Source organism: Desmodus rotundus, chromosome 2, assembly GCF_022682495.2.
Source record: "Desmodus rotundus isolate HL8 chromosome 2, HLdesRot8A.1, whole genome shotgun sequence".
NCBI lineage: Eukaryota > Metazoa > Chordata > Mammalia > Chiroptera > Phyllostomidae > Desmodus > Desmodus rotundus.
Window position 1 is genome coordinate 108,317,320 of NC_071388.1, and position 22,073 is coordinate 108,339,392.

The window sequence follows — 22,073 nt, forward strand, 5'->3', positions numbered from 1 at the left end:
ACTGGATGAATGGAGGCAAGCAATTTATCAGACAGATAGTTTAGAGTATGATTATAAAGACATTCAACAGCATGAAAAAAGACATAGAAAGCATAAAAAAGAACCAGTCAGAAATAAGGAATGCAATGTCTCAAATAAATAATACACTGGAAGGAAGGAACAGTAGCTTAGATGAAGCAGAGGATCGATTCAGCGATTTGGAAAAAAAGGTAGAAAAAAACAACCAGGCAGAGCAGCAAAAAGAAAAAAAAGAATTTTTAAAAAATGAGGAGAGCTGAAAAACACTTTGAACAACATGAAGTTTAACAAAATCTGCATCATGGGAATACCAGGAGAAAAGAGCGAACAAGTAATCAAAAGCCTATTCGAAGAAATAATGACCAAAAACTTCCTTAATCTGGTGAAGAAAAAGACACATTTTCCAGGAAGTGAAGAGTCCCAAACAAGTTGGATCCTAAGAAGGCTACTCCAACACATCATAACTAAAATGGCAAGGCTTAAAGAAAAGGAGAGAATCCTAAAAACCACAAGAGAAAGCAGGTAGTTACATACAAAGGAACACCAATTAGATTGTCATCTGATTTCTCAACAAAAACATGTCAAGCAACATATGACTGATGTGAAATATTCAAGGTGATAAAAAGCATGTATCTACAACCAGGGCTACTTTAACTAGCAAGGCCATCATTTAAAATCAAATGAGTGACATCTGGCCAAGATGGAGGCTCAAGTTTACCTCCTTGCACAACCAAAAGAAGGATAACAACAAATTTAAAAACAAAATACAAACACAACTGCCAGAAAATCGAACTGTATAGAAGTCCAACAACCAAGGAGTTAAAGAAGAAACATTCATCCAGACAAGTAGGAGGGGCGGAGATGGGCAGCAGGGTGGAGAGGACTTGCAGCAAGGCAAGATGGTGGCTCAAGGAGCAGGCAGTCCCACATTTGCGTGTGGATAAACCAGGAGGAACAACTGGGGAGCAAGACAGAATGCTCAACCCAGAGTTCCAGCATGGGGAAATAAAGCCTCAAAATCTCTGACTGAAAAAACCTGTGGGGGTTACGACAGAGGGAGAAACTCCCAGCCTCACAGGAGAGTTTGTTGGAGAAACACACAGGCTCCTTAAAAATACACAAAACCACCCATCCGGGAATCAGCACCAGAAGAACCCAATTTGAATCTGGGTAGCTGGGGAAGTGACTGAAAGCCTCCAAGAACTGAGCAAGCAGCATTGTTCCCTCTAGGCCGCTTCCCCCACATTCAGCACCACAATGCAGCTGACAAGGGTTTCCCTGCCCTGGCAAATACCTAAGGCTCCACCCCTTACTATTTAATAGGTGCACCGAGACAAAAAAAATGGCCCAAATGAAAGAAGAGATCGAAGCTCCAGAAAAAAATACAACTAAGTAATGAAAAGATAGCCAACCTATCAGATGAACAGTTCAAAACACTGGTAATCAGGATGCTCACAGAATTGGTTGAGTATGGTCGCAAAAGAGAGGAAAGAGTGAAAGCTATGAAAAGTGAATTAAAGGAAAATGCACAAGGAACTAACAGTGAAGGGAAGGAAATCAGGAATCAGATCAATGGTTTGGAGAAGGAAGAGATAAATATTCAACCAGAACAGAATGAAGAAACAAGAATTCAAAAATATGAGGACAGGCTCAGGAACCTCCAGGAGAACTTTAAATGTTCTAACATTGCAATTATAGGGGTGCCAGAAGGAGAAGAAGAGCAAAAAATTAAAAACTTATCTGAAAAAATAATGAAGAACTTCCCCAATCTGGCAAAGGAAATAGACTTGTAGGAAGTTCAGGAAGCTGAGAATCCCAACAAAGTTGGACCCAAGGAAGCACACACCAAGGCACACCATAATTACATTAGCCAAGATTAAAGATAAGGAGAGAATCTTAAAAGCAGCAAGAGGAAAGGAGACAGTTACCTACAAAGGAGTGCCCATGAGACTATCAGCTGATTTCTCCAAAGAAACCTTGCAGGCAAGAAGGGGCTGGAAAGAAGTATTCCAAGTCATGAAAGGCAAGGACCTACATCCAAGATTACTCTATCCAGCAAAGCTATCATTTAGAATGGTAGGGCAGACAAAGTGCTTCCCAGATAAGATAAAGGAGTTCATCATCACCAAGCCCTTATTACATGAAATGTTAAATGACAACAAACTCACAACTATCAGTAAATGAATATAAAAAAAAAAAAAACCCAAAACTAAGCAAACAACTAGAACAGGAACAGAATCACAGAAATGGAGATCACATAGAGGATTATCAGCGGGGAGGGGGAAGGGACAGAATGGGGGAGAAAGGTACAGGGAATAAGAAGCATAAATGGTAGGTACAAAATAGACGGGGAGGTTAAGGATAGTATGGGAAATGGAGAAGCCAAAGAACTTATATGTTCAACCCATGGATATGAACTAAGGGGGGGAATGCTGGTGGAAGGGGGTGCAGGGCAGACGGGACTAAAGGGGAGAAAAAAATGGGATAATTGTAATAGCATAATCAATAAAATATAAAGTGCTTCCCAAATAAGGTCAAGTTAAAGGAGTTCATCAGCAGCAAGGTCTTATTATATGAAATGTTAAAGGGACTTATCGAAGGAAAAGAAGAAGATCAAGAACTAAGATCAGTAAAATGACAACAAACCAACAACTACCAACAAGTGAACCTAAAAAAGTAAAACTAAGCAAACAACTAGAACAGCAACAGAATCACAAATGGAGATCACCAGGAGGGTTATCAGCGGAGAGGGGCAGGGGAGAGAATGGGGAAAAAGTACAGGGAATAAGAAGAATAAATAGTAGGTACAAAACAGACAGGGGAAGGTTAAGAATAGTATAGCAAATGGAGAAGCCAAAGACCTTTTATGTACGACCCCCAAGGACATGAACTAAGGGAGGTGGGGAATGCAGGTGGGAGGGTGTGCAGGGCAAAAGGCTATAAAAGGGGGAAAAATTGGACAACTGTAATAGCATAATCAATAAAATATATTTTTAATTAATTAATTAATTAAAATCAAGGGAGAAATAAGGATCTTCCTAGACAAGAAAAAACTGAAGGAGTTTGTTAACACCAAACCAGTACTGCAACAAATGTTAAAGGGCTCACTTTATGAGGAAGAAGAAAAAGACAAAGAAAAAATAAAAGCAGAGGAAAATAGACTAACAATAAAATGGCACTAAATACACATGTACAATAACCACCTTAAATATAAATGGCTTAAATACTCCAACCAAAAGACATAGTGTAGCTGATGGACAAGAAAACAGGAACCATATGTATGCTGCCTACAAGATACTCCACCTCAGATGGAAAGACACAGCCAGATTAAAGTAATTGGAAGCAATTACTTTATATTTCATACAAATGGAAAGGGAAAAAAGATGGGGTAGCAGTACTTATATCCAACAAAATATACTTTAAAACCAAGGCTATAGTAAGAGACAAAGAAGGGCACTACATATTGATAAAGGTAACAATCCAACAAGAAGTAAACATTTATGCACCCAACATAGTGGAACCTAAATATATAAAGCAAATCCTCATGGACATAAGGGAGAGATCAACAGAAATGCAGTCATAGTGGGGACTTGAACATCCCATTGACTTCAAAGGATACATCTTCCTGACAGAAATTCAACAAGGAGACAGTGGCCTTCAACAACACACTACATCAAATGGTTTAATTGATATATTCAGAGCATTTCACCCCCAAAGTAGCTGAATATACATACTTTTCAAGTACACATGGAATGTTTTCTAGGATAGACCATATTCTAGGACACAAAACAAATCTCAATAAACGTAAGAAGATTGAAGTCATATCAAGCATCTTCTCTGACCACAATGCTATGAAACTAGAAATCAATCAAAAGAAGAACACTGAAAACACACAAAGACATAGAAGCTAAAGAACATGTTATTAAACAATGAATGGCTCAATAATGAGATCAAGGAAGAAATCAAAACATACCTGGAAACAAATGAAAATGAGGACACAACAATCCAAAATCTATGGGACATAGGGAAAGCAATTGTAAGAGGGACAGGCCTATCTCAAAAAAACAAGAAAAAGCTCAACTAAACAATCTAATCTAACACTTACAGGAACCTGAAAAAGAACAACAAACAAAACCCACAGTGTGAAGAAGGAAGGAAATAATAAAGATCAGAGCAGAAATAAACAAAATAAAGTCTTAGAAAAAGATAGAAAAGATCAATGAATCCCAGAGTTAGTTATTTGAAAAGATAAACAAGACTGACAACACTTTCACCAGATCCATCAAGAAAAAAAGAGAGAGGACTCAAATACATAAAATCAGAAACGGAAGAGGAGATATAACGACTGACACCAAAGATATACAAAGTACTGTAAAAAAATTATGAACAACTATATGCCAGCCAACTAGACAAACTGGACTAAATGGATAAATTCCTGGAAAAATACAATCTTCCAAAACTAAATCAAGAAGAATCAGAAAATCTGAATAAACAGATTACACCTAGTGAAATTGAAGCAGTCATCAAAAAAGTCCCAAGAAACAAAGCCTGGGATCTGATGGCTTCCCAGGCAAATTTGACTGAATGTTTCAAGAACTAACACCTATTCTTCTTGAACTCTTTCCAAAAATTCAAGAGGAGGGAAAGCTCCCAAACTCATTTCCAAGGCCAGCATTATCCTAATTTCAAAACCAGATAAAGACACTAAAAAAAATGAAAATTAAAGGCCAATATCTCTGATGAACATAGATGCTAAAATCCTCAACAAAATATTAGCAAACCAAATACAGCAATGCATCAAAAAGATCATACAACATGATCAAGTAGGATTTATTCCAGGAATGTGAGGTTGGTACAACATTCACAAATTAATAAATGTGATTCACCACATTAACAAAAGGAAGGATAAAAAACACATGATCATATCAATAGATGCAGAAAAGGCATTTGATAAAATCCAGCACCCATTTATGATAAGAACTCTCACCAAAGTGGGAATAGAGGGAATACACCTAAACATAATTAGGCCATTTATGACAAACCCACTGCCAGCATCACACTCAATGGGCAAAAACCACAAGAACTCCCCTTAAGATTGGGTACATGACAGGGATGTCTGTTTTCACTTCTCTTATTAAACACAGTACTGGAAGCCCTAGCCACAGCAATCAGACAAGAACAAGAAATAAAAGACATCATAATTGGAAAGGAAAAAGTAAAACTGTCTCTATTTGCAGATGACATGATACTGTACATGCAGAACCCCAAAGATTCCACCAAAAAACTGCTAGAAGTGATAAATGAGTTCAGCAAAGTAGCAAGATAGAAAATTAATATCCGGAAATCAGCTGTTATTTTTATTTGCCAATAACAAACTAACTGAAAGGGAAATTAAGAAAACAATCCCATTCACAAATTGCTTCAAAAAGAAATGAAATACCTAGGAATAAACCTAACCAAAGATGTAAAAGACCTGTACTCAAAAAATTATAAGACACTGAAGAAAGACACAAAAGTGAAGAAGACACAAAATAAGTGGAAGCACACATTGTGTTCATGGATAAAAAGAATTGACATCATTAAAATGTCCATACTACCCAAAGCAATATATAGATTCAACACAATTCCTATTAAGATTTCAATGACATTTTCCATGAACTAGAAAAAATATTCCAAAAATTTATATGGAACCAAAAAACACCCTGAATAGTAAAAGTGATCTAGAAAAAGAAGAACAAAGTTGGAAGAATGACACTACCTAATGTCAAAATATACCATGAGACCACAGAAATCAAAACAGCATGGTACTGGCATAAAAACAGACACAAAGATCAATGGAACAGAATAGAGACCCCTAAAATAAACCCACACCTTTACAGTCAATTAATATTCAGCAGAGGAAGCAAGCACTTACAGTGGGCTAAAGATACTTGATTCAATAAATGGTATTGTGAAAACTGGACAGATTATGTGCAGAAAAATGAAACTAGACCACCTTCTTACACCACACACAAGAATAAATTCAAAATGGATTAAAGACTTAAATATTAGACCCAAAACCACAAAAATCCTAGAAGAAAACCCAGGCAGCAAAATCTCAGACAGCTCATAGCAATATTTTATCAGATACATCTCCCCAGGCAAGGGAAACAAAAGAAAAAGTAAACAAATGGGACTACATCAAACTAAAAAGGTTTTGCACAGCAAAGGAAATCATCAACAAAATAAAAAGACAACCCACAGAATGGGACAACACATTTGCCAATACATCTAACAAGATGTTAATCGCCAAAGTTCATAAAGAATTTACAAAACTCAACACCAAAAAAACGAACAACCCAAATAAAAATGGGCAAAGGACTTGAATACACACTTCTCCAAAGAGGACATACAGATGGCCAATAGACATACGAAAAGATGCTCAATGTCACTAATGATCACAGAAATGCAAATTAAACCCACAATTAGATATCACCTCACACCTGTCAGAATGGCTATCATCAATAAATCAACAAACAGTGTTGGTGGGTATGTGGAAAAAGGGGAACCCTTTTGCACTGTTGGTGGGAATGCAGACTGCTGCAGCTACTATGGAAAGCAGTATGGAAATGCCTCAAAAAATTAAAGATGAATCTGCCTTTTGACCAGCCCTCCCACTTCTGGGAGTATGTCCGAAGGAACACAAAATCTAACCCAAAAGAACATAAGAATCCCAATGTTCATTGTATCATTATTTACAATTGCCAAGATATAGCCCAAGTGTCCATCAGTAGATAAGTGGATAAAACAACTATGGAACATTTACACAATGGAATACTACTCAGCCACAAAAAAAGAAGAAAATTTGATCCTTCGTGACACTATGGATGAACCTGGAGAACATTATGACAACTGAAGTAAACCAATCAGAGAAAGACAAATACCATTTGATTTCAGTCCTATGTGCAATATAATCTACAAACTGAAGTAACATGGAAAATAGAGACAGAATCATAGATGAAGAGCAGGATGGCAGCTAACGGGGGCACAGAGGTTAAGGGGTGAAGGGATTGAGCAAAAAGAAAAGAGGACCATGGACAACAATTTGGTGATTGCAGGGGAAGGGGGGCAGGTAGTATAAGGGGACTAAATGGTAATGGAAAAAAAAGACAATAAATTTTTTTTTTAAAAGAATGATTTGCTGTACCAAAATAGAAAAATAAACCAAAAACAAAGAAGACCTGGAATTCAAGGAATCAGAGATCCAACAAGAGGCTAAAGGGAGGTCCCCAGGATACTTGCTATGTACTAGATATAAACAACCAATCCATAAAGGAGATCAAAAACTGATAAAATCAATATATAACAATACAGGGAAAGTAAAGAGTTTGGGAAAGTGCCGACATGGAGTTGTTTCAGACATGCATGGGAGGGGGCAGTGAAAATTAAACTTCATCTTTATAACAGGAAGTCAATAAACAAGGTTTGAAGCTCAAAAATAAAGTACCAATTTAAGCGTGTTACAAGTCTGAAGAATCAGCTAAGAGTTGGAAGCAGATGTTTCTGGGAAAAGGGATGCAACATGGAGTAATATATGTTAGGGGGAGCTCTTTTTGTTAATAAACAGGTGGCACCATTTGGTGCTATAAATTATATTCATAATTCTACTTTGATCAAAAACTAAAAACATAAAAAAGATTACAGAAATGAATCAAAATCCCACCATCTTTGATCAAGTAAGATTAAAACTATTAATGTCACTGATTTAACTCATATTTACTCATCTTTAAAGATGTAATACAAAACAGAAAAGCCACTATTTTCCATTGGTTATTACCTTCTGATTTTCTTCCACTTCGGTTCTAAGTTCTGAACTCACAGCAGTTTTTGTTATACCTCTAAGGAAGTAAAAACATTATCAGTGCTTGGGTTAATATTTGATGTCAACATCTTTAATTTCCCTGTATTTAAGTATGAAATTATAAATTGCTTAATAAATTACAAAAACCCAATGAAAAAAACTTTAAACTTTTATAATTGATAAATATATTTCTCCTCTCTGCTGTGTATTTTTTTTTTATGATTATAAGATACAATACCAAGGAAAAGTAGTAGTAATGGCAGCACTTTAGTGCAAGTGCAGTTATTTCCAAGATCTTAGTTAAGTATATGTAACTCTATTCCTGTATATGATCTCTACAGCTCACAGGTTAGACAATAATGTTAAATAAATTAAGGCAACAGACTGCTCATTGTATTTAAGAACTTGTGGTGACGATGGAATAAAGGAGAACATACTACATGATTTATAAGTCCTGTGTCAGAAGTATTTTCAAGATTGATCAAATAAAGAAATTCTAAAAATTTGGCTTTTAAAACAATTTTGCCTTGCATTAGAGATGTGGAGGACAATTATACAATTGAAAGCAATACCAGAAAACTATATGCAAAATCTTACTCTGTCATTATGAACAAGTCAGCCTCTATAAACCATTTTCTTCAACAAGATTAAATAAGATGACATACATGAAACTCTTCAGAAAGAAAAACATTACTATCCATGTGAGACCCTAGAATGGCTATGTGTGATATGTTAGATTTTGTTAACTCATCCAATCCAGAAAAGCAGGTATCATTATATTTCTATTTCACTGCTTAGGAAAGTGTTTATTTACAAAGTTCATACAACTAGGAAGTGTGGTGCCAGGTATACAACTAAAATGGGTCTCATCAACTACACAATGCAGAATCTTGCCACCTTCTCAGAAGGAGAGTATCATTAGCTGTATGGTGTTAGTAGTAAGAAAACTTTCTTTTTCTAAGCACTTGTGTATTTTAATTGCTTCACTTTGGATACAAACATGAAGATAATTAGGAATATGTTCAGGAGATGAATGCCTCAAAACCTTATTATTCTGTATTACCTGGCTTTGGTAGGAAAATTTTGACTAAGATCCTTCATAACCACCAAAGCTAATTCAATAGGAGCAGCCAATATTCGGGCAGCAGTCTGGAAACTTAGATCTGTAACAATGTCAAATACAATATAAAGTATATTAATACAACACAATAAGAAATAGGAAAAAAGCACATTTATCTCCCACTATTTTCTTGTTAACTAAGAATGCCTTCGAATGCAACCTTTCCAAAGAGTGCCCATCGTTTAATTTCAGGTTTTATTGATTCCTCAGACCCTACGGTGTTTTTTATAACCATTTTTTGATCCATCTGCATAAAACAATAGGGCATACATGTAAACAGCGCAGGATAAATCCATCTCAAATCCTTTTCCTTCTGAATTTACAACAAACCTCAAAGTATAATGAAAGTCTTTAGTAAATTATATTGGAAAAAAAATACTTGATAAATAGTTCTTTGTACAAGAAATCAAACATACATTCTCCCACACCGACAGGACTCTGACATTTGATAGATACATTGGTTAGTTAAACGTATAGAGATACATGAAGACCAAGATAAATATGTTTGTATACTATAAGCTTATGCATTTGGTCATACAAAGAAAGGTCTGGCACTCATTTACATGTATTACTTCTCCATTCTGTTATCTGTCTATAAAAGGAGTTTTGTTTTATTTCATAGTTAAATTTTTTATAGTTTATACTAAACAGACGTCCCATTATTTCCCCCATCTCTCCCCTCTATCCAACCCACCACCGTCATCCCTAGTCAATGCCCACACTGTTGTCCATGTCCATGGGTCTTTCATGAATGTTGGTTGACTAACACCTTCACCTTCTTTCAACTGGTCCCCACCTCCCGCTTCCTCTCTTACAGCTGTCGGTCTATTCCATGATTCCATGCCTCTGGTTCCATTTTGCTCATTAGTTTATTTTCTTTATTAGATTCCTCTTGTGAGATCATGATACGTGTCTTTCATCTACTGACTTATTTCACTTAGCATAATAGTTTGCAGTTCCATCCATGCTATAGCAAAAAGCAGGAATTCCTTCTTTTTCTGCTGCACAGCATTTCATTGTGTAAATGTACCTCGATTTTTTCTAATCCACTCCTCTACTGATGTGCACTTGGGCTGTTTCCAGCACTTGGCTATTGTAAATAATGCTGCTATGAACAAAGCAGTGCCTAATTCTTTTGAATTGGTGATTAGAATCCTTAGTGGACAGTACCAGCAGTGGGATTGCTGGAACAAAAGGCAGTCCCACAGTGGCTATACCAGTCTGCATTCCCACCAACAGTGTACTAGAAACGATTCCCTTTTCTCCACATCCTTGCCAGTGTTTGTTGTTTGTTGATTCATTAATGATAGCCATTTTGGCAGGTGTGAGGAGATATCTCTCTGTGGTTTTGATTTGCATCTCTCGAATTGCTAGTGATGTTGAGCATCTTTTTATATGTCTATGCACCATCTCCATGTCCTCTTCGGAGAAGTGTCTATTCAGGTACTTTGCCCATTTGTTAATTGGATTAATTGTCTTCCTGGTGTTGAGTCATATGAGTTCTTTATATACTCTGGAAATTAAACCCTTGTCCAAAGTATCATTGGCAAATATGTTCTCCAATACAGTTGGTTCTCTTTTCATTTTCATAATGGTTTATTCAGCCATGCAAAAGCTTTTTAATTTCATGCAGAACCATTTGTTTATTTATTCTTTTGTTCCCTTGCCCTAGGAGATTTATTGGCAAAAAAAGTGCTGCGTGAGATATCTGAAATTTTACTGCCTATGTTTTCCCCAAGGATTTTTATAGTATCACAACTTATATTTAAGTATTTTAAACATTTTGAGTTTATTCTGGTGTATGGCGTGAGTTGGTGACCTAATTTCATTTTTTGAATGTACTAGTCCAGTTCTCCCCACACCAATTAATGAAAAGACTGTCTAACTTCCATTGTATGCTTGTGCACCCTTTGTCAAATATTAATTGACCCTAAAGACATGAGTTTCTATCTGAGCTCTCTATTCTGTTCCATTGATCTATGTGTCTGTTTTAATGCCAGTACTAGACTGTTTTGATTATAGGGGTCTCATAGCATAGTTTGATATCACGAATTGTGATCTCTCCAACTTTGTTCTTCTTTCTCAGTACTGTTGAGACTATATGGGGTCCTTTTTGGTTCCGTATACATTTTTAGAATATTTATTCTAGATCTGTGAAATATGCCACTGGAATTTTATCAGGAATTGCATTGAATCTATAGATTGCTTTGGGTAGTATGCACATTTTAATGATGTTAATTCTTCCAATCCATGAATATAGTCTATGCTTCCATTTATTAGTATCTTCCTCAATTTCTTTCTTCAGTGTTCTATAGTTTTTGGAGTACAGGTCTTTTAATACCTTGGTTAAATTTATTCCTCGGTACTTTATTTTGTTCATGTTGCTATAGATCTTTTTCTTCTTCTGACAGTTCATTGTTGGTGTACATAAAGGCCATCAATTTCTGAGTACTGACTTTGTAACCCACTACTTTGCCAAATTCAAATATTAAGTCAAGTAGTTTTTTGGAGGAACTTATAGGGTTTTCTATGTACACTATCTTGTTGTCTGCAAATAATGACAGTTTCACTTCTTCCTTTCCAATTTGGATGCTTTTTCTTTCTTCTTCTTGTGTGATCCCTGTAGCCAGGACTTCCAGTACTATGTTGAATAAGAAAGGTGAAAGTAGACACCCTTGTCTTGTTTCTGATCTTAAGGGAAATGCTTGTAGTTTTTGCCCATGAATGTGTTGTTGGCAGTAGTTTTTTGTATATGGCCTTTATTACGTTGAGGTACTCTCCCTCTATTTCCACCTTGCTGAGAGTTTTTATCATAAATGGGTGCTGGATTTTATTAAATGCTTTCTCTGCATCTATAGATATGATCATGTGGTTTTCGTCCTTCATTTTGTTTATGTGATGTATCACATTTATTGATTTGCAAATATTGTACCATCTTTACATCCCTAGGATAAATCACACTTGATCATGGTGTATGATCTTTTTAAGGTATTGCTGGATCCACTTTGCTAGTATTTTGTCGTAGCATCTATGTTCATCAGGTAGTTTTGGGATCAGGATAATACTGGCCTCATAAAGAGTTTAGGAGTTTTCCCTCTTCTTCAAATTTTTGTAGTTTTGAGAAGGGTAGGTGTTAGTTCTTCTTTTAATGTTTGGTAAATTTTGCCTGGCTTTTGTGAGCCAGGATTTTTTTTTTGATTACTGCTTCAATTTCTCTAGTTGTTATAGGTCTATTCAGGTTTTCTGCTTCTTCCTGATTCTGTTTAGAAGACTGTATGTTTCTAGAATTTCTCCATTTCACCTAGGTTTTCCAATTTCTTAGCATACAGTTGTTCTTAGTAATTTCTTACAATCCTTTGTATTTCTGTGGTATCATTTGCTACTTCTCTTTCATTTCTCATTTTATTTGGGTCTTCTCTTCTTTTTTTTTCTTTCTGAGTCTGGTAAGGGATTGTCATTTTTGTTTATCTATTCAAAGAACCAGGTCCTGGATTCAGTGATCCTTTGAATTGTTTTTTTTAGTCTCTATGTCATTTAATTCTGCTCTGATCTTGATGATTTCCTCCCTTCTACTAACTCTGGGCTTCACTGGTCATTTTTCCTCTAATTCTTTTAGATGTTAGGGTTCATCTTAACTGGGATTCTCTGTGCCTCCTGAACCTATGACTCTCTCCCTCACCAAATATGGATAATTCCTGTTATTATTTCTTTAAACAAGTTTTCTATCCATCGTTCCCTTTGTTTTCCTGGTATCCGTATGGTGTAATTCTGTTATATTTCATGTTGTCCCAATGCCCCCTTAAACTATCCTCATTCTTCTCGAGTCTTTTTTCATTTTGTTGCTCTGACTGGGTGTTTTTTTCCACCTTGTCTTCCAACTTGCCGGTTTGATACTCTGCTTCATCTGGCCTGCTTTTAATTCCTTCCAGTGTATTCTTCATTGCAGGTATTGCATTCTTTATTTCCAACTGGTTCTTATTCTAGGTTTCTATGTCCTTTTTCATAAAAATGTAATTCCAACTAAGTTCCGGGTGGTTCTAAATTCCCTGAGAATCCTTATAACTATTACTTTGAACTGTATGTCTCATAAATTGCTTGCCACAATTTCACTTTGCTCTTTTTTGAAGATTCCTCCTTTCCTTTCATTAGGGTGTTGTTTTTTATTTGTCTCGCCATTTTAGTTGTCTGTTTGTGTTTATTTCTATGTATTAGATTGATCTGCTTTGACTCTCTGTCTTGTGGAGTGGCCTTATATGTTAGGAGTTCCAGTGTTGGAACCCAGTGGTGCAGACTCCTGATCTCCTGATTTGGATGCTCAAGGAATGTCTTTAGTGGGGGTTATGTGGACTCTCCGGTTGTATTTCAGTCCTGGTTGTTATTGCCACATTCACTCATTGGGAACTCCCTTCTGGCTGGCGCAGTAAGACACTCAAGCCCTACCACATCTTGTATGCTGTTGTATATGTGCTGGCAGATTGAGGCAAAACAGCACAAGAACACCACCCAAACATGCAAACCCTTCCCCTCACCACAACAGTAATAATATCAATGACCAGAAAGCAAAGAATAAAAGTGGGAAGATAAATAGAATAGTACATAAAAAGGAAAAGGAAAAAGAATATGAGAAAACCAAAGGAAAGAAAAGTAATTTTGAGAGGAGACGGGGAAGAGAATAATAATTAATGAATTGAAAGAGGAAAACAGGGAAAAGGAACACAGAGAAAGTAACGTAAATAATAAAAGTAGAGAGGAAAAGGACAATGGAGTTAATCAAAGCTAAGAGTAAAATAGGTGATAAGAAAGCAAAAATAAAAGAAAAAAATAAATACGAAAATAATAAGAAGGCTGTGAAAAGGAAAAAACAGCAAAAATAATGAAAAAGAAACAAGTGGATTGGTCTCAGCAGAGTTTAGTGCCCATCTTCTCATTTCTCCCTTTAGATGACAATCTAATGTCTGATTCTGGTGTGAGCCAATGTTACATACTCTCCACATATGGCCCTTGGCAGCCTTTTAAAAGCTACAAGCCATTCACATTCTGTGGCTGATTCTTCCAGGCTTGGCTGTTCCCAGGGTGGGCCAAGTTGGACTACAAAGCTGGCTTGTATAAGCATTGGGTCCCAGGGTATATCAGTAAATGTCCCAAGTCACCTCAGGATCTTCCTCGGCCTTGAGAGGGCTTCTGTGTGTCAGTTGGATCCGTAGGGACACACAGAGGAAGCAACTGATGGATGTTTCTCTCTCACACTGCCAATTCTCTTCTGTCTGTCTGTCTCACAAACACACAAATCAATAGAATATATCCTGTATGAATCCTCTTTTCAAGTCTCATAGCATCCTGATGGGATAGGGGAAGGGAGGCAAGAGCCCAGCAGCAAAACAATAACATGGGATGATGATATAGCACCTGTGCCACTCCTTCAGGTGAGTTTCAGACTCAGGCTCCTACCACTCCACTCCTAGGGAGGCCTCCACACCCAGTGCCACCCTCACCTCTCTGCCTCAGCACTCCTGGCTCTTCAACCGTTCCACAGTCAGACTCTGTCCAACTCATAGTTCCAGCAGCACCCAAGGCTGAGGAGGCAACAGCCCCCTCCCTAACAAATATGCAGTCCCCAGACCATGGCTCCCAGGGGTAGGTCACGCGGCCCGGATTTGCACAAAAGGCCCACTGGCAAGGCTGGTCACCAAGGTGCAGCCACTCCTTTGACTTCTTCCTGACGATTTTTAAAATTTCACAACATGGCACAAGCTCCAAACCTGTTCCACGCAAAACCACCAGCCAGACAGTGGTGGTGGCAGCTCTTCCAGGAGAGCCCAGACCACCTGTCCCTGAGTGCTCACACAGATGGATAGACACTGCACACTACACAAATGCATGCACACACCAGCACACATGCTCACTCACACATGCTTTCACACACGCTCCAACGGTTTTTCAAGTTGATTGCTCTGTAGTTTAACAGCAAGTCCAGTCAAGTGCTGGGAGCAAGCAGACTGAGATTACAGCTACTCTGTGGCCATCCTGGATCCCCAAGAGGGACTTCTGTTCTGATTAATCAGAATTAGTCACTCTATCTTTAAAATCTGTGATAACCTTCAAATCATGTGAATCAATACAATTACATTCAAATTCTATCTTTTTGTAATACCACAAAATTTAGTGAAAAAGTAGGCCAGTGATTACTCTACATTTTTATTTTTATTACCTTGCAATTGCCAAACTTTTAAAGGTGCCATTTCATTCGTGCTCTCCACAAGATGCTTTCTAAGTTCTTTCAACTGTCCCTTCAGGTCAGGATGCAGGTCCCTTGAAGAAACAAAAAATAAGTCACTTACATGTGTCTTTTCTTTCTCAAAGCCACTCCGAAGTTGGTTCCATTTTTATCTTCATGATTTTCCTATATTACCATTATGAAAATTCCTACATATAGGAAAAAAATTAAAGTATAATTATTTTTCTTAAAAAGTAAATTGATATAGAAAAGTGTAAGTTAATTTTAAAAACTCTAAGATTCACCAATTAAATCATAAATCAGTACAACAGTGATTCTCTAGGTTATAACAGGGAGAGGGAGTGAGAAGATGGTGGCGAGATAGGTGGGAGCAGAGTCCACTTCCCCTCAACGCCAGTGAAACACCTAGCTGATCTGAGGAGCAGAGCGAACAGCCAACGGTATTCCAGCATATATGAAGATCGGAGACCAAAGATAGAGGACATTGAAAGATCTGACGGTAAGAAGAGTGCTTAAGGACAATAGGTCCCCGGGACCTGCACGGGGACCAGGGCGGCTGAAACCCCAGCCCGGGCGCAGGGTCTGCTACAGGATTCTTGGGAGAGAGCCAGGCTGGGCTCTGTGAGCAGCCAGGTGCTTGTTTAAAACCAGCAGAAGACTTTTTTTTTTTCTTTCCTCCTTCCCCCCTGAATTCTTTCTTCCTTTCTGTCCTTCTTGGTTTTTTTTCTTCCTTCCTCCTTCCATCCATTACCTTTTTTATTCCTTCTTCCTGCCTTCTTTTATTTATTCTTTTGTTTTAATTTTTGTTAAAATTCCTTCTTATCTTGCTTACGATCTTTCTTTCCTCCTTCTTCCTTCCTACCTTTCCTTTTCTATTCCCTTTTTCCCTCCGTACCTTCTTTTTTTCTTTTTTTTTTTTTTTCTCCCCTTCCTCGTTTTCCCACAGGTGACACAAGAAAGCCTGGAACACTGAAAAGAGCAGAGTTAGAGCGTTACACCCATAAACGTCAGATCAAGACCAGTGAGCACAGGAGATTAAGGAGACAGCACCATTGAATCCCATTGGCATTCTACCATAGAAGTTCATACCATAAACCCAGGGAGTCAGAACACATCAATTTAAGAAGCACAGGCTAATAAGCAGAGTCTCACAAACAATGGGAATACAAAGAAACAATCCCCAAATGAAAGGAAAGGAGGAAGCCTCAGAAAGAATGCTAACTGAAAAAGAGGCAAGTCAACTATCAGATACTGAGTTCAAAGCAATGGTTATCAGAAAGCTCACTGAGCTCTCTGAGCTCAAAGAGAACTACCAGAAACTACAGGTAAACTACAATGAACTCACTGCAAACTATATGAACATGAAAAAGGAAATAGAAACTATCAACAAGGGCGAAGAGGAAATGAAGAATACAATTTCTGAATTGAAGAACACAGTAGAAGGAATGAAAAGCAGACTTGATGAAGCAGAGGATCGGATCAGCAAGCTGGAGGACAAAGTACAAAAAAAAACACCCAGAAAGAGCAAGAAAAGGAAAAGAGGCTAAGAAAGAATGAAGAGGGATTAAGGGAAATGCAGTAAAACATGAAACGTAACAATATCCGTATAATAGGAATACCAGAGGAGAAGAAGAAGAGCAAGGGATAGAAAACCTGTTTGAAAAAGTAATGATGGAAAATTTCCCTAATCTCATGAGGGAAAAAGTCACCCAAATCCAGGAAACACAGAGAGTCCCAAGCAAGAGGCACCCAAAGAAGCCCACTGCAAGAAACATAATAATTAAAATGGCAAAATTCCAAGACAAAGAGAGGATCTTAAAGGCAGCAAGGGAGAAACAGGAAGTAACATACAAGGGAGCCCCAATAAGGTTAGCAACTGACTTCTCAATGGAAACGCTCCAAGCCAGAAGAGAATGGCAAAAAATATTCCAAGAAATGAGAACCAGAGGCCTGCAACCAAGACTACTTTACCCAGCAAGGATCTCAGTCAAGATAGGAGGCCAAATAAAGAGTTTCCCAGACAAAAGAAGTCTAAACGAATACACTTCCACCAAACCAGCTCTGCAAGAGATGCTAAAGGGACTGCTTTAAGGAAAGGAAGGAAAAGAGAAAGACAGAGGAACACAGGTAGGAAAAAATGGCAATGAATAACTACCTATCGATAATAACCTTAAATGTAAATGGATTAAATGCTCCAATCAAAAGACATAGAATAGCTGAATGGATACGAAAACATGACCCACACATATGCTGCCTACAAGAGACCCATCTCAGGACAAAAGACTTACACAGACTGAAAGTGAAGGGCTGGAAACAAATTTTCCAAGCAAACGGACAGGGAAAAAAAGCAGGGGTAGCAATACTCATATCAGACAAAATAGACTTCCAAAAAGGGCCATAAAGAGAGACCCAGAAGGTCACTTGATAATACTCAAAGGAAGAATCCACCAAGAAGACATAAACATTGTAAATATATATGCACCCAACATAGGAGCACCCAAATACATAAAGAAAATCTTGGAGGACTTCAAAAAAGATATTGACAGCAACACAATTATAGTAGGGGACTTTAACACCCCACTATCAAAAATGGACAGGTCTTCCAAACAAAATATCAACAAGGATATTGTGTCACTTAAACATACCCTAGAGGAAATGGACTTAACTGATATATACAGAGCTTTTCATCCCATAGAAGCAAAATACTTCATTCTTTTCAAGTGTCCATGGAAGTTTTTCAAAGATAGACCACATGATAGGACACAAAGCAGGCCTCCCCAAATTCAAGAAAATTGAAATCATATCAAGCATTTTCTCTGACCACAAGGGACTGAAACTAGAAACCAACCCCAAAGGAAAAAACCCAAAACACTCACAATCATGGAGACTAAATAGCATGCTATTAAACAACGAATGGGTCGAGAACGAGATTAGGGAAGAAATCAAAAACTTTCTGGAAACAAATGAAAATGAACCCACAACAACCCAAAACCTATGGGACACAGCAAAGGCAGTCCTGAGAGGGAAGTTCATAGCAATACAGGTCTACCTTAAAAAGAGAGAAGCATTTCAAACAAACTACCTAACCCTTCGCCTACAAGAACTCGAGGAACAACAACAAAGACAGCCCAGAGAAAGCAGAAGGAAGGAAATAACCAAGATCAGAGCAGAGTTAAATGACATAGAGACTGAAAGCACAATTCTAAGGATCAATGAATCCAGGAGCTGGTTCTTTGAAAAGATAAACAAAATCGACAAGCCTTTAAGTAGGCTCATCAAGAAAAAAAGAGAGAGGATCCAAATAAACACAATGAAAAATAAAAGAGGAGAGATTACAACTGATACCACAGAAATACAAAGGATTGTAAGAAATTACTATGAAGAACTGTATGCCAAGAAATTTGAAAACCTAGGTGAAATGGTCACATTTCTAGAAAAACATAATCTTCCAAAACTGAATGAAGAAGAAGCAGAAAACCTGAACAGACCAATAAGAGCAAACGAAATTGAAGCAGTCATCAAAAAACTCCCAACACAGAAAAGCCCTGGACCAGATGGTTTCACAGGAGAATTCTACAAAGCATTTAAGGAAGAGCTAACCCCTATCCTTCACAGACTATTCGAAAAAATCCAAACTGATGGAAGACTCCCAAACTCTTTTTATGAAGCCAGCATCATACTAATCCCAAAACCAGATAAAGACACGATGAAAAAAGAAAACTTCAGGCCAATATCGCTGATGAACATAGACGCTAAAATTTTCAACAAAATATTGGCAAACCGCATCCAGCAATACATTAAAAAGATCATACACCATGATCAAGTGGGATTCATCCCAGGGATGCAAGGATGGTACAATATTTGCAAATCAATAAACATAATACATCACATCAACAACAGCAAAGACAAAAATCACATAAACATATCAATAGATGCGGAAAAAGCATTTGGTAAGATACAGCACCCATTTCTGATAAAAATACTCAGCAAAGTGGGAATAGAGGGAGCATTCCTCAACATAATAAAGGCCATATATGAGACACCTACAGCCAACATCATACTCAATGGACAGAAACGTAGAGCCTTCCCACTAAGATCAGGAACAAGACAAGGATGCCCTCTCTCACCACTCATACTCAACATAGTATTGGAAGTCCAAGCCACAGCAATCAGACAAGAAAAAGAAATAAAAGGCATCCAAATTGGAATGGAGGAAATGCAACTGTCACTGTTTGCAGATGACATGATAGTGTACATGGAAAATCCTATAGACTCTACCAAAAATTACTCAACCTAATAAATGAATTTGGCAAAACAGCTGGATACAAAGTCAATACTCAGAAATCAAAGGCCTTCCTGTACACCAACAACGAAACTGTAGAAACAGAAATCAGGAAAAAAATCCCATTTGATATAGCAACAAGAAAAATAAAGTACCTAGGAATAAACCTGACCAAGGAGGTAAAAGACTTGTACTCAGAAAACTATACCACACTGAAGAAAGAAATTAAGGAAGACACAAACAAATGGAAGCACGTACCATGCTCATGGATTGGAAGAATTAACATAATCAAAATGGCCATACTACCCAAAGCGATTTATAGATTCAATGCAATCCCTCTTAGAGTACCCATGACATATTTCACAGATATTGAACAAACATTTCAGAAATTTATATATAACCATAAACGACCCCGAATGGCTGCAGCAATTTTGAGAAAGAAGAACAAAGCAGGTGGGATCACAATACCTGATATCAAACTGTATTACAAGGCCACTGTAATCAAAACGGCCTGGTACAGGCATAAAAACAGGCACATAGACCAATGGAAAAGAACAGAGACCCCAGAAATAAACTCAAGTCTTTACGGTCAATTAATATTTGGGAAAGGAGGCAGGAGCATAAAATGGAGCAAAAACAGCCTCTTCAACAAATGGTGTTGGGAGATCTGGTCAGCTACATGCAAAAAAATGAAACTTAATCACCAACTTACGTCATACACAAAAATAAACTCAAGATGGATAAAAGACTTAAATATAAGTCGTAACACCATAAAAGTACTTGAGGAAAACATTGGCAGGACAATCTCAGACATTCCACGCAGCGACATCCTCACAGACATGTCCCCTAAAGCACGGGACATAAAGGAAAGAATAAACAAATGGGACCTCATCAAAATAAAAAGCTTCTGCCTGGCTAAAGAAAACAGCACCAAATTACAAAGAGAACCAACAGTATGGGAAAACATATTTGCCAATGATACCTCAGACAAGGGCCTGATCTCCAAAATATATAAAGAACTCACACAACTCCACTCCAGGGAGACAAACAACCCAATTAAAAAACGGGCAAAGGACTTGAACATACACTTCTCCAAGGAAGACATACAGAGAGCCCAGAGACATATGAAAAGATGCTCAGCATCACTAGCCATCAGAGACATGCCAATTAAAACCACAATGAGGTACCATCTCACACCAGTCAGAGTGGCCAACATAAACATATCCACAAACAAATGTTGGAGAGGATGCGGAGAAAAGGGAACCCTAGTGCACTGTTGGTGGGAATGCAGACTGGTGAGGCCACTGTGGAAAACAGTATGGAATTTCCTCAGAAAACTAAAAATGGACCTGCCCTTTGACCCAGCAATTACGCTGCTGGGATTATACCCTAAGAACCCTGAAACACCAATCCAGAAGAACCTGTGCACCCCAATGTTCATAGCAGCACAATTTACAATAGCCAAGTACTGGAAGCAACCTAAGTGCCCATCAGCACACGACTGGACCCAAACACTATGATATATTTACACAATGGAATTCTACGCAGCAGAGAAAAAGAAGGAGCTTATACCCTTTGCAACAGCATGGATGAAACTGGAGAGCATTATGCTAAGTGAAATAAGCCAGGCGGTGAGGGACAAATACCATATGATCTCACCTTTAACTGGAACATAATCAATAGAAGAAAAAAGCAAACAAAATATACCAGAGACATTGAAGTTAAGAACAATCTAACAATAGCCAGCGGGGAGTGGGGTGGGGACAGTGGGAAGAGGGGATTACAGGAACTAATATAAAGGACACCTGGACAAAATCAAGGGGGAGGGTGGAGGTGGGGGAGGGAGGTGGGTTCAGCTGGGGTGGGGTGGAGGGATGGGGAGAAAAGGCATACAACTGTAATTGAATAACAATAAAAATTTTTAAAAATAAATAAATAAATAAAATAAGAGGGAGAGGAACGGAAGTGGAAGTAGGGAACAAAGGGGACCCCTTCTCTACCTATACTGTTTCACTCAACGTGTTCCTTCCTTCCTTACTTTTTTTAAGTAAATGCACATATAGAGTGGGAAAAAAAACTTCATAAATAGTTCTTTGGTACAGAAATGCAAGTGTGATAGCAGCATTCAATTTTGGGTGGCCCATGGGTATGTTATATGAGGCAGACACTGAAAAACGCAGAACTTATTTTTCTTTAACAGACTTATCAACTTTATTTTATTTAGCCCTATGCATTTTAATTGTTTTTTTGAAACTAGTTTAAGACTAAGAAGGTTCATAAGTAGCACGGAGAGATTTTATGCTCCATTGGCCCAGCTTTCCTAGCCTTAACATCTCACACAACCACAGTCCTTTGTCAAAGCAGGAAACTGGCATTAAGATAATGCTCTTACACTGCAGACTTACTCAGGTTTTGCCAGCTTTTTTTTCTTTGTTTGTTTTTACCCACCTCCCTCCACCGCCTCCACCCTTCCCCTTGATTTTGTCCATGTGTCCTTCATAGTAGTTCCTTTAATCCCCTCTCCTCACTGTCCCCTCCCCACTCCCCTCTGGCTATTATTACAATGTTCTTAATTTCA

General features: G+C 37.8%; 1 protein-coding gene across 3 annotated transcripts in view; it reads right to left on the reverse strand.

Annotated features, from left to right (window-relative positions):
* UGGT1 (UDP-glucose glycoprotein glucosyltransferase 1) overlaps positions 1 to 22,073 on the reverse strand; it is a 213,073-nt gene that overhangs the window by 138,658 nt on the left and 52,342 nt on the right. For all 3 annotated transcript variants that reach the window (XM_053918537.1, XM_053918538.1, XM_024569684.3), the window contains exons 9-11: positions 15,187 to 15,287; positions 8,922 to 9,021; positions 7,835 to 7,895 (exon numbers count right to left, since the gene is read on the reverse strand). In XM_053918537.1, the coding sequence (XP_053774512.1) occupies positions 7,835 to 7,895; positions 8,922 to 9,021; positions 15,187 to 15,287 (262 nt within the window). The remainder of the gene's footprint in view (positions 1 to 7,834; positions 7,896 to 8,921; positions 9,022 to 15,186; positions 15,288 to 22,073) is intronic.